The sequence below is a fragment of the Pagrus pagrus genome, assembly GCF_965226575.1.
Source record: "Pagrus pagrus genome assembly, chromosome: 1".
NCBI classification, from domain to species: Eukaryota; Metazoa; Chordata; class Actinopteri; order Spariformes; family Sparidae; genus Pagrus; species Pagrus pagrus.
Window position 1 is genome coordinate 12,215,907 of NC_140185.1, and position 14,527 is coordinate 12,230,433.

General features: G+C 37.3%; 1 protein-coding gene across 1 annotated transcript in view; it reads left to right on the forward strand.

Annotated features, from left to right (window-relative positions):
• The window catches only part of trip4 (thyroid hormone receptor interactor 4), an 88,545-nt gene that overhangs the window by 28,478 nt on the left and 45,540 nt on the right, over nucleotides 1-14,527 (forward strand). The window contains exon 12 of the mRNA XM_084349810.1: nucleotides 8,383-8,485. Coding sequence (XP_084205936.1) covers nucleotides 8,383-8,485 — 103 coding nt within the window. The remainder of the gene's footprint in view (nucleotides 1-8,382; nucleotides 8,486-14,527) is intronic.

Sequence of the window (14,527 nt, forward strand, 5' to 3'; positions counted from 1 at the left end):
ATTCAGCCGGGGTCTCGTTGAAATGTTTCAAAACCATATTTACAACATGTTCCCTCCTCAACTCCAAGTATTATCAAAGCAGTGCAGTATGTCTAACCTTCAAATGAAAAAATGCTCTTAAAAAAGAAGGTATAAAAATATTCTTACCGTCTATAAGGAAAATAGCCCATGTAGCTTTTCTATAACATTTTAAAGGAATATTTCCACATTTTGGGAAACCTGCTTACAGACTTTCTTGCCAATGGTTAAATGAGAGACTGTCTTATATCTGTATGGTATATTTGAAGCCAGCACTAGCAAGCAGTTAGCCTAGCTCTGTCCAAAGAGCATTTTAATTTTTTTAGGATTAAACAAACAAGATATAGAGTAAATACCTAAAGATACCTCATGCACAGCAGTGCTTCTCTTCTGGGTGCAGCTGGTATAGGGTGGACCAAATAAAAATTGTCGAGACTTTGTATTCTGTTATATATTTTGTTGTATCATCTTATCTAACATGTAAAATAGAAATGTATGTTTATAGTCTTGTATAGTCAAATTGTGGTGGCTAATAGGCTATTGCCTATTGTTGTTGACTTTTTTATGTTTTTGTATTGGGGAATTTGATCGTGCTGAATTCTCTGCTAATCAGCAACTGATTGTTTAAACAAACACCTCGTAACCTGAGCGAATCTGATGAAGCAGCAAATTGAAAGATGTAGCTTACTTTGTGTTGTTTTTCACGTCATTGTTAATAAAACAGTGACAATTGTATACTGGTGTGCGCTGGAATATTGATTTTTTTTTTTGGTCTATTAAGATACAAAGAGCTTTAGAGGTGCCAGAGCTAGCTGGTTGCACTTATTTTCAGTCTTGCTAAGCTAGGCTAACTAGCTGCTGGCGATAGCCTCAAATTTACTGTACAGACATGAGTGGTATGATCCTTCTCATCTAACTCTTTGCAAGAAAGCAAATGAGCATATTTCCCAAAATCTTAAACTATTGCTATAAGTAACCTAACTAGGTGACTGAATTATATACACACAAATACAATTTTTATATCAAAATTAGTTTTTGTAAACGCAGGAAAACTTTTTTTTTTCTAGTGTTTCATGTTCGGCCTCACATGTGCACCAGAACAAACGGGGGACAGAAAGGGGAGTAGAAAGCAGCATGGAGGCCGGTGACTATTTTATGGTGGTTACTCTTTTATGTCGTTGTTTCAGACTCAACATAGACTGAATGATGATCATGCACTGCTTAAATGGAGATGGATGGAAAACTGTTTACACGCCAACGTCCGGACTTCAACGTGCATAATAACACCATTCAAAGGGGCACCTGGGAGTTTTTATCACTGCCAATCAGAGTTAAAGACAATAAATACCCATGACTACTGCAGAGTCATTTGACCTGCCATTGAATGGATGCTGATTGAAGACAAAAAACTAATGTTATTGAGTGTTAGTGGGATTTTGGTCCTGTGTGACGGGGATAAAACTGATCAGAGGTTTAAACTAATGTGAAAATACAATTTTGTTAAAAAACATGAATGATGAATAGATTTATCCTGAGTTGGCATGCTGGAAAGGTTGAGGTGTATTTCTGAAAAGAGTTTGGAAGTCAGCCATGCAGTAGATGCATTTCTGTGTGTTGAACAGGAGCCAATTGTCAGTGATGTTTATGAGCCAGTAGAAGCTGCAGAGTCCTTGTCTCACTCTTCTGACTCCTAAGTAAATTGGCCTGAGGCAACCAACGAATGATATTCAATTCACACTGAGGCATTTTAATGCACCTGTCACAAGAACTATACATACACCCTCAGATCATGTCAAACACACTGGTCCTTCTTCCCAGAATGCCCTTGGGCTGTAACCAAGACCTGTCATACAAAGAAACCAGCACACTAACGACTCGTTTCATTCTGAATCTAGTGTGACAGTCATTGTCACCCGTGGTTTTTTTTCACATAATTCGACTGAACAATTTCTTAATTCAATACCTGTGTTTCTCAACAAGCTCAAACTTAATTGCGTTGTGAGCAGGACCACTCTGACTACATTAGATGCTTCCTGATGAATATGGAGGGCTTTAGCAAACCTCCTTGTCACACAGCCACAGTGTTTTGTGCCCTTTTGATTAACACGGAATGGAAACAATTAGGTGGGGGGAGGTAGTGAGGCAAAGCAGCAGCACATTCAACAGCTTTAAATGCTAATTAGCTAATGGAGGATGAAAGAGCAGGCAACTGGCGGTGTTTCACATGAACACACTGGAACTCTCACTCAAACTGTGGCTGCATCTACGCTCGTTTCATCTGAATTTAGCAAGACCACCACCATTTTGTTTCCTTGGGTACCCTCAGACAATACAGCCATCTTGTGCAACTTGAGATTTTTTGTAATGATATCAAATGAGGATTAATTCATATCTTCAAGAGGAGCCTCATTTTAATTTCTCCCTTTTGAATCATCTCTCAGAAGCGCTTCTAATCAATGATTCTCTCAATACTGTCTCTCTTCTGATACGTCTTTTATCAACACATTTTATATAATTAATCTCTTAAGATCATAAAAACATGATCAAATAAAGGTTTTTAAAGTTCATTATATTTTGTATGTGCTTGTGTGCTTTCTCCAAGGCTGCAGGCATACCACCCATACACAAACCAACCCAATTGCCAAAATAAATGATAGCTAAGCACAATTCCACAAAAAAGCTGAAACAGAACATTTGTGTAGGTTGAATTTTCTGTTTCTGTCCTGTCACAACACTGTGCTTATGCTGTGCTTAGGTTGAGGCACAAAATCCACTTGGTCAGGGTTAGGAAAAATCATCATTTGTCTTAAAATACATGTTTTTGTCGCCACAATGCAGATAGAGATGATCTGACTTCCCTTGAGCAAGGTGTCCTTTAAAGATATCCAGGGTGTGTTCTGTTATTTGCAGAAATATTAACGGCTAAAATTATATCCTGGTGACTTGGCTGACACAAACACAAGCCCGTTTCAGACATTGAATAAGTTACACTGCTGGGATCGTCATGCTGTCAATGTGATGTCCTTCAGAGATGGGTGTCTTTTATGTTAATGTTCCTTTGACTTCATTTCACCATTAGAAAGTCCTACATACACAAACATTGAGGATGTTATGTTTGGACGTTTGTTTATTTCTGTTTAATATGCCCGCAAGCTGCATAATGCATGGATATTCATTAATTCCAATGAAAGGATGTGCTGGTCTGATTATTAGTGGTTGGAAGGCGTTTTATTTAACCTCTTGACTGATCTGATATTAGAAGATATTGATCTATTCAACAACTTAAAATTGGCTCTTTCACTGTTTCCGAGTTCATCAGACTAATTTTGTGCCTAAGAGATGATGACTGAGATATTAGATTTATTACAGTGACCTTAGAACAAGACAATTTTTGTCTCTGTCACTCTGTGCATGTTAAATTGCTGCTAGTGCAGCCTTACATTAATCTGACGGCATTCAATTTAGACTTTAGACTCATTTTTTAGAAAAAAGTGACCATGGTGCTCATCTAGCCATGAGAGAAACTTGTTTTATTGCTATCAGGTTTATGTAAAGAGGTGCATCTCTGAAAGTAAAGGTCTACTCAACTGCTACAACAGTGTCTTCTTGAAATAGTATCTTTACTAATATTATCCCCTTTTAAATAATAATTATACTGTCTTGTCTGATATTCTTTTAATTGTAAAACCTTCTCATATGTTTATATCATGTATGATATTTGTGTAGCTTTTGCCTATCTTGACTTGACAGGGGCTACAGGTACCACACAAGATCCTTGTCTGTAAAGATTTTTTTTTTTAAATCACTGGTAAACCATAGAATCATATCCAATTTGGTTTAGACCTGACAATGAAGGACACTGACCAATAGTTTTTAAAAAGTAACCACCATGCACGATGCTAAAACACACAGGATTAAAGTGTCACTCTAAGTGCCGAACGTGGACATTTAAATGAAGACTCAATTAGGCTGCTCACCCTAGTAAGCTATTTGAGAAGCACTGCAACGTCTTAACAGTTAACAGGATCGATCTTTACATTGTAAGGGGAAGTGAGTGCACCCTCTGGCTAGTTGATAAAAGAAGGAATCCTTCTTTCTAATCTGATCGGCGTTAATTGCTACATTGGGATGCTCGTTCTGAAGTTGTATGAATTGGGGGAGACAGTGTTGATGTTGTACTGTATTTTTCTAATGTCAACAAAGCCAATGAAAAGACAACAATTAACCATGTGTTTGTCTGTTCGCTCAAAACTTTCTGAATTCCCTACCCTAACTGAGGTTCCTGCGTGCACATATATAGATTTGTTATTAAAACGGGTTTAATAATTCCCTGTAGCTGCAGAGTATTTTAGTTTTTAGCACACAATACTCAAACAGGAGTCAATGGTGCATTTGTTGGGGAATGTTTTAGCCAAGGTTTTAGGCACTTTTGATGCACTATTGAATATTTTCAGCACTATTAAATATTTTCAGCACCAGAACCGTGTGCTTGGGATTGTCTCAACAAAGACTGCCCATATTCATCATAATGAACCAATATATCTGTGAGGCCTTTTTGATGTGTTAATGTGTCTGTAAAGCAGAGAAATAAACTGTAGACTGCAACTGATTATTATTTTTATTATTGTCTTTGGTGAAAGTGCTTTTTGTACATACATACAGAGAAATCTTAAACTTGATTATTTGATAAGTATGGAAGATTAAAAAATAGTCTCTATTTGTTTTCATTTGTAAGTGTATGTTTGGAAAACACAAATGATGGCCTTTTGTAATGCCTGTGAAGGAAACAATAAAAACCATAATTGAGAAAAAAAAAAAAAAAATAGGAATTAAGGACTATTTGACCAATGAAAGCACACGTCCTGTTACCTAACATTGGTAAATTAATTGTCTTTATGTAATTTGCTAATTGTTGTTAGTCAGTTACTTGTTTCTTTCAAAAATAAATCTACATTTTTTGAATAAATGGCTCAAAGGATTAATTATGTTTTAATCAAAACACCTGATGATTAATCTCCTGTTGATTGACTAATTGCTCAGTCTACTCAGGGCACAAAATTAGCACCAGCCACCAGTCAAATGTTGGTAAAGTATGCAAGTTGGGGGTAGATTTGCCTCATACCCCAGCCCCCCAATAAGTGGCTGGTAAAATTTGAACATTCGCTCGCCATTTGGTTGCTGGACATACAATATAAGATAATATTGCATCCTGAGTCTACTAATTGTTTCATATGTAAAGCTTTGTCAGGCAGTAGCTTCACAGTCAATAGTTGGACAATAGGCTAAATTCATTAATGGTTTTTCCTACCCATTTTTATTGTTCTCTTTTTTTTTAGTTTCTCAATTCACATAACGGTCTAACGCTAAATGTAAGCAGAGACCACAGTTTGTTTACAAAAAACCCTCCACATGTTGTCACCTCTAATCTTTTCATAGGATTTGATGACAATAAAAACAAATACAGAACATTGCCAAGCTTATCCCATAACGCTACATTTCTGGACTCTTCATCTTGTTTAACCCCTTCTAAATCACAAATGATTTTGTTCAAGGGCTGTCTTGGGAATGTTCTATCTTGGAGGCAGCGTACTTGACGGGGAGACCTAATTTAATTGGATTCACTGTGTTATTTGGAAGAAGGAATCAGGGGGCTCTTTAAGGTTTCCCACCAATGTCTAACATCTTTGAGTGTTTACATATTTTATCACTCACCAGTGTATTACACTCAAGTCAAGATGGACTGTAATCTGACATAAACATCTCTATCATCTCTCCCCAGTTCGTCAGGGACCATACAGATGGGTTGCCGACTCTGTTGATTTCTCTTAAAAGCCCCAAATTTGTCACAACCTTCAGTGCTCCTTTGAGGGAGATAGAGAGGCTGTGAATAAGAGAGGAATAGGGGGGAGGAAAAAGCATGCTGTCATGAAAGAGCCGCTTCCTGGCTGGCTAGATGCAATCATGGGCACTATCTGATAGCGCCGGAGGAAATTGGATGAGCTGAGAGCCGTTGGCTGCCAGTGATGGGAAAGATGACTCCTTTGTCACTGTGTCAGTCAATTCCCCACTCTCACCTGAGAGACCAATCAATAACACAGGGAGAGAGAGGTTTTTTCTTGTCTCTACACCTCTCTAGGCTGTGGGCCGCTGTCAATTATGAGCTGTAAAACACTCTCTCCTTCATAGGAATGTGGTACAACATTTTACACGTTTGCATAAATATGTCATGGATGTGGTTAAATGTGATGTATTTCTATAGATATAGTATGAAGTATGAATTATGATATGTTGGAACAGTTCTATTTGTAATTACTAGATGAACATATCAGGGCTAGGTAATATATCTATATAACTGTTACAAATCGTTATCGTTATATGAGACTGTGTATATCTTAGATTTTGGGTATCATTATCCTTAAATGGCATAAGTGTTTTAATTTCCTGGTTTTACAGTAAAGTGATGTAATTTTCTGAACTTACGAGATGGCTCTACTCGTTCTAATTCTTGCCTTGCTCCACTTAGTCATTATATCCACATTACTCTTGATTATTCATCAAAAATCTTATTGTGTAAATATTTTGAGATATATACTTCAATATAAGGGTTATATGGCCTTAAAATAATGCGACATTTGTAGGCTAGATCAAGAAACAGGAAATATATCTCAATAATGCTAGGAAGGGGAACGCAATTGAATATCACAATATTTTTAACCAAACACCTTGATATCGTTATTGTAACGATATGGTGGGGTTGACTATTGGTACTTTTACAAAATATTTAATGGGAATTCTTTAAGAGTATTTTCAAACCTTGGCTCTATATTTACATGTTTTGGTGTGTAAACAATTCATACTTACCAATTTTTTTAAATTGGTCCCGTTGACCCCCTGGCAGCCACAACACAGGTTTGATTGCTGCAATTTTTCCCTCTGGGGCAACGCCAAACCGTCAAAGATACTTCCACTCACTGTGCTCGTATTGCCGCTGACAGGATGAGTTTGCTATTCTAAGTGTCTGACAAGATTATGGACACAATTCCAACAGAGATAGACCTTTTTGTTTAATATTAACATCCTTTTTGTAACCAGAAACACAAGTCTCGTTCAAGGATTTGTCTCGTTCTGAAATGACACAAGATGGTGGAAGTGTGAGTCAGAGTTGAAGAGAGACGTTTTAAGTTTAACAAGAGGAACTGCCAGCAAGAATTTATCTTTTAAAGTCATGACTGAATATTTACAGTAAATGATTTTGACAGTCAAGATGAGGAAACTGTAACAGCTCACCTCTGGAGATTTCAGAACGACACTTCTCCTTGAGTGAGTCTTGTGTTTCTGGTTAGAAATAGGATATTTTTATTTAATAAAAATGTAGGAATAATTTCTATAATGTTGTCAGATACCTCAGCCTTGTATGTGGCAAAAACAAGTGCTTTAAGTGTACGAGTTGCCCCAAAGGGATTACCTTGCAGCCATGTCACGACTAGGGCCAAGGTTTCAAAATACTAGAATTTCCCCTTAATACAATTAGATTTTTGATAAATAATCATCAGTTATGGGGATATAATGACTATGTGGGTAAAGGCAAGTATTAGAACAATGAGAACAGTCTGGTAAGTTTAGAAAATTACATTTATTGACACTTTATTGTAATGCAGCCTTTAAAACCACGAAAAGAAAACACTGATGCCATACCACAATGTACTGACATCCAAAATCTAAGATGATGTGTGGTCTCATATCACGATAACGATATAATGTTGATGTATTGCCCAGCCCTACTGAAGTGTTGTCACAATATACACATCGAGGTATTTGGTCATGCTTGGTCATAGATTTCGAGATAATGAGATATACATGTGTATTAGAATATAGCCCAAAAATATCACAAAAGTATATTATGGTCATTTCGCCCAGCCTCAGAACATACTGTTTATAAATATTGTACATGTGCTTTTAACAGTTGTCTTTGTGTGATTCAGTAGGGTTTGACAGTGTGTTCACTTACAACATTACACATTGAAAACTCTTTGCATGTCTTGGATTTTGGTGCCTGTTGTAATAAATTTAGTTTCACAAGTGGTGCAACTGCAGCTCATTAGCTGCTGCATCATTAGCTGAGCAATTTTAGTGCTTGAGGCCCAGAGAGACTCATATCAGTTGCTGTCAGGCATGTTGTATTACATCAGGCATGGAGGACATCTCACATGATGTATTTAGAGACACTCACTGAATGATTCATAAATGTGATAGCAGGCGTAATGAGCTTCAACATATTCTGTGCACAATATGTCCATGCTAGTTCTATGTAAGATGATGCTAAACTGTTCTCTTCTTCTTCATTCGCCCTCCCCACTCCTGCAGTTCCCCAGTACCTGTGAGGAGTCTGCTTCCCCATTCGTCTTCATCTGCACCAACCCCCAGGAGCTGCTGGTGAAATTCCCCATGAAAGGGAAGCACAAGATCTGTAAGTCCTGCTTCTTTCATGTAAGGGGAAGTGAAGTGGATGAAATTAGCCTGAGCCGAGGAAGTCTTTTCTTTATTTCTTTATTTTTTTTATCAGCTTTCTCCTCTGCACTTGCACGCTCACACACATACATAAATGGACATGTAAAAAAATGATGATGATAGGTAGAGGTTCTGATTGCTATATTTTCATGAATAAAACAAAATTACAAACACACACACGGCGTTCGCCCACATACACATGTGCAGATCCTCTCTGAGAGCCATCTGTAAAGACAGGGTTTTGCTGTCAGGTTGCCTGGGGGACAAGCCAGTCCTGGATGTGCAATGCTGTTGCTGTATTGTGTGATTTATAATAGGACTCAAGCACATTTTCCCTCTGCTGCCATAGCTGCTGCTGCAAAATGATGTACCTGCAAGCTCTTTTGTTAATATTTCAAAACCCTCTAAAGACATGAGCGGATTGTTTATGCAGCTGTGCCTCTTTCAGATCTTTCCAGATCGATGGAGAAGGCTTTTTGAGCGGCTCAATGTAAAATCTAGCAGGAGCTGTGCCCTTTTTATGAGCACTTTCTTCTAAACTAAAATGAATATGATGACCTTGTCTCCATTTTTGTGAAAATGAGCAACAGTTAAAAAGGTTTTCAAGGTTGAGCGCAGACCTAAACAGTGAAAAATGAAATAAAGTAAAAGAGAATGAAGTGCAGTAAGTCTGTAAATACTCTCCTGCTACACTTGATTTGTAGTGAAATATCAGTCTACTCGTGAGCTCCTGCGCTTTTGTTTTCATTTTCATCTTTAATTGGCATCAGATTGTTCATATATTTCATTCTAACTGGCATTTACATGGTCTTGAATAAAAGGCTGAACTTGATGAAACATGCTGACACATTGTTACAGGCTTGCTGTCGTAGGCACAGATCGCTGTAGGGAAATCTGCACCTACATTATTCAAACATACAGTAGCTCTGTGGTTTATGAATCAGCAGCTTACTTTCTATTGGTGGAGGAATAAATATGACTTTATGGAACATGCCAGTAGTACATTTTTAACCACTAATAGACCGCAGTATTCATTTTTAACAGCAGCTGCAGCCTGCTTCTTTTCCATTCAGCTTGTGATGACTCTTAATTCTCTCTAAAGGAACAAACTGATGATGTCACCAAAACAATGAACTCTGCAGATTTGTTTTCTGAAAAAAATGATCAAATGTTATCGCCGATAATATAGAAATACTTAAGCTTTTATTCTGTGGGCTTTGTTTTGATGGCCTTGCATTCATACCATCCATAAAGAAATCCTACCCGCAGTATTTTCAAATTGGTTATCTTTTATTGCCTGCTGAGAGATCTGAGAGATGAATCAGTACAATACAAATCTCTGTCTTCATTATTGTCCAGCTGCCTTCCAGCTTTGTTCCAGCTCTGGCTCTCTGTGTAATTTGATATACTTATGCTCAGCCAAACATAACCACTAGTTTTCTGACGACTGCAAACTGGTGACTGCTGTTCTTATTTTTGTTCAAACATTAATATTAAAGTCAAAGTGTTTTATTTATCAAATGCACAGTGTATACTGGGTCATTCTGAGCACTGGAATTCTTACGACATGGCAGAAAAAGGTTATTAAGACATCACAAGTATGGGCAAAAAAATAGCAAATGAAAGATAAATCCATCAGAAGATGAAAACATATACATATGCAATATACGAGTAAGACACAAGCAACAGAAATATGATACCTAACAGCATAACATAACAGTACAAAACACTGACATAACAGATAACATGCACGAAATATACTTAACCAATAAATATTACAGCACTAAAGACACAAGCAGCAGTATGAGAGACTGAAAACAGGGAATATGAACAATGAGAATGAGTAAATATAGAGTGTAGAAGTGCCAGTGAACGTGCATATTAAATTGTAGTGACGTACGTTAAATGTCAAGATTTAAGGTTAAGTTAAATCCATTCTCGGAAATGTATTGATATTATATCATTTTTGTTGTATGAGAAAATAAAAACCATCTTAGATTTTGGATGTCGTTACATCGTGATATGGCATAAGTGTTGTCTTCCCCCGGTCTTAAAGGCTGCATAACAGAAAAAATGGTGTCACTTTCTGAACCAGACTGTTCTACTTGTCTTCATCATTTAGTCTTTATATCTATAATACTGATGATTGTTTATCAAACAACTCCTACTTTATCAAACTAAAGACTCTGAATACTTCCTCCACCACTTGTGTGCATTGATCACTACATGCTCCCTGCTGTTCATGTTTGCCTGGTTTTTGGATTGGTTGTCCTGACCCACTGGACCTACACAGTCCAGCGTGTCTGATTCTTCTGTCACCAGCGAGCTTTTCACTATCTCACTGTGTTGCTCTCTCGCCCTCTCTTCCACCTCAATTCCCACTGCATCTCACGGGTCAAGGCATTGCCGCTCATCTTACTCAGGGGGGCTTAGCACAAGTATTTTTTGCTCCCCCAGCAGCTTACGTTGACAATATCCGCTTGTCACTGACATTGCCAACCATCTCATGCTTCATCAGAATGAGCCAGAAAAGGATTCAGCTCCCTGCTTTTCCAGCCCTTTCAGCACACTCAATGCTTTATTACATAACAAGGGCGATTGTTGACAGTTTCAAGTGTGTTAAACATAAAAATGGTAGGTTGTGTCCTTGGTTGTATGTAAAAATTACATTGTGTGGCTGCTGATATTGATTCTTTCATTAAGCAGGCATGCTGTGGAAAATGGGAGTGAGAGCGTTGATCAATATTAGCTGGTATCTAAGAGTATTGATCCTCGATATGACAAAATATCAGCTTATTAAATTTTAACCACTAAAATGTAAAAAGAACAGAATAAAGCCCTTTTGTCACCACCTCTCAGATGTTAGCTTGAATGTCCGTCCTGGTTTTATATTCTTTTCTTTTTTTTAACCCACATTAGCTGTTACCTTGGCAACAGCTTCTCTTCCTGATGTCCATTATAAGACATACATACAGTTCAAATGCTTAAATATAACTGCTATAGTCCCCATCCATTAAGCCAGTATTACATTTTCACCAACACAACACAATAAACATCCAAACCATGTATGTTTGGTTTGTGTAAAACACTGATCTGAACACTAATCTGTTTGTTTGCGAGCCAGTGATGAAAAATATCTTGGTCTAACTGCTTTGCTACAGGTTTGTTTTTTCTTGACACAGGAAATATGCAGCTGTTTGTGTTTTTATATGAACTGGAAATGTTTTGATTTGTCTGACTGAAAAGCCAAACTAATGAGCTAAAAGCTACGTGATGCTGCAGACGAGCGTGTTGTTTATTTATCGGCAGTGCTAGTAAACACTTTGCTTTACTGACGCGGTGTAGTAATATTGCATATTACAGCTGCAAGCATGAAAGGTCGGAAAAGCCAGCACATTCATATGTGGATGAACATTATTGGACGCATTTGGCAATTATCAAATAATACGATGCTGTCTCCTCTCTGCAGCCAGTTTTACAGTCGACTTTGTAGATAATATACTCGGCTACGCTAGATGCAAACTCAGGTTGATCAGTCATTACCCTGTGGAGGAGTCTGTGACATTTAAAATGGCACACAGCCAAGGCTCACTCCCTGTAATAAGGGATGTCCATTATGGTTTATGGTCACATCCTGTGAACATTTGCATCAGTGTGTGTGTGCTTCTGTGTAAGCTGAAGGTCAGTCTGGGTGTTGAAAGCTATTTGGCTCTCTGACATGAACCCGCATTTCCCTTTTCTCTTCCTTATAGCTATCCTTCAATTGCCCCCAGGTTTTTAATAGCCTGACATCCTCTGTATGGTGCAACTATGTACACACAGACAGAGGAGTGGAAAAACACATCTTATACCACTATAGATAAACAGTATATACTATACTGTGTATACTATAGATATTTTTCATGTAGTGTATGTTAGCTCTAACCCAAAGCAAACCTGCTTTTAATTCTACTGCATAATAAGGTTTATTTATTTTTAAAGAATAGTTTTATCTTTTTAGCTCTGTTTGTTGTAAAAGTGCCAAAATGACTGGTCAGAAACATTCATATTGCATCAGCTGTTCCTAAAGATGCAAACACAGTAAATGATGTAGCCCAGATAACACATTATGATAGCAATCATTAATAAATAGTACATTTATAGTTCAATCAACTTAAGTTAATAGATATTTCACTGTTGAATGCTTTATAAATGTTAAATGGACTGAAGTCATTCACCTAGAGTCACCTGTTCACCAGGAGCAATAACCATTCATGCGCACTCATACACTGATGGAGGAGCCACCAGGAGCAGTTTGGGGTTCAAAATCTTGCTTAAGGACACTTTGACATGTAGACTGCCAGAGCCAGGAAAATACTTCTTTGTCATGTTTTTGGAAATAAATTGTTATACAGATCAGGCTATGAATGATACATGAACAAACACCTCTGTAAAAACCTCCAGAATGTAGATAGGAATGAAAGTTTGGTGTGTGTAACTTTGACTGAAGTGGAGATTTGTGGCTAAATAAAAACAGTCTTTAAAGATATGTATTGTAAAATTCCATGCATTTTTAGAAAATTTGAAAATAACACAAAGGATCATCATGACACTTCCCCTTTAATTACTTAGATTTAGATGATTATTATATGCTTTCTGAAATTTCATGTTTGAATATGAAAATCAAGCTACCTAATTAAATATGTGCCAATTTGCATTAATCTCAAGAACAACGGTCTGAACTGAAATATACAGCTGACGTTGTCTTTCCACTTGCCTAAAGAAGACATGAAAGCAAAATATCATCACATTTTTCCAAGTATTTGAAGGTTTTTGAATCACCATCCATCTCAACTTAAATTGGTAGACATCATGCTGGGATTGTTGTTGCTGAAAGAGCCTGAAGCTGCTATTTGCTGTTCTGCAGAGCAAACCGTGAGGTAACCTGAGAATTATTACTGTGCCTCCGAAGAATCAAAATCCTCTTGCTTCCAAGCATGAAGAGTTCATATGCAGATTAATCTTCCATGAGTGAATGAAATGGCTTTAAACCTTGTTTAAAGAGTGCTCGACCAGCAAGAATAAAATGTACACATCTCTTTTACAAGCACTACTATATTCAACTGACAAAAGCACAGAGCAACAGTTCAGGGACAGTCTGTTCAAAGCATCTAAAGCCGTTTGCTTCTTCTTGTGATAGTTCAATCATATGGCAGAAAGTGTTACCACAATTAACAATTCAGCTCTGTCGTCTAAGTTGTTATATAAAAATTCATCAAGGTTTAACCAACATATGCCAAGCAATACATTCACACATGAACATAAACATGCAAATTAATCTTTTTAATCACACACAGTATTGCACACAGAAAGTGCCAAAGGGAAAGAAGTAATTGTTACCCATTATAGACATACAACAGATCGTCCTCTAACAGCTTTTAAAGAAGAAGAGGTCATTTCCAGCTCTTCACTCTGTTCTTGTGATATTACACATGAATTCAGTGAGTGCTTTGTGAATATTGGCTTATCTTTTTCTATAAAGATTAGTCACTCCGATGGCTCCCCCGCAGATACAAAAGAGCTCTCTTCTGCTGAGGTTTGATCCAACTACAGGGAAGGAAGTCATGGATATAATTGCTAAGATGAGAAATTCAGCTCCTGCAGCCGGTCATGATGAGATCTTTTTTATCTCTAGAAGCAAAAGTCATTGACATATATAATCTCGACATCACTGGAAACTGGAGTCATTTCAAAGGACCTCAAGGTCGACAAAGTAGTTCTCCTGCTTTCAGCCCGAGGCTCCAACATCATTTTCATCCATTTCTTCAGATTCTGATGTACAGCGGACTTCAGCTGTGTTTTAATAGCCATTCAAATAGTAATGAATAGCAGTTTTTGAAATATTCCCACACTTAACAAGTTTTTTGTTATGTATAATGATGATTTATCATCCAAAAACAATTTTGCTCTTCCACGGATGGAAATATATGCTCTTGATATATTAAATATCATAAGACATTTG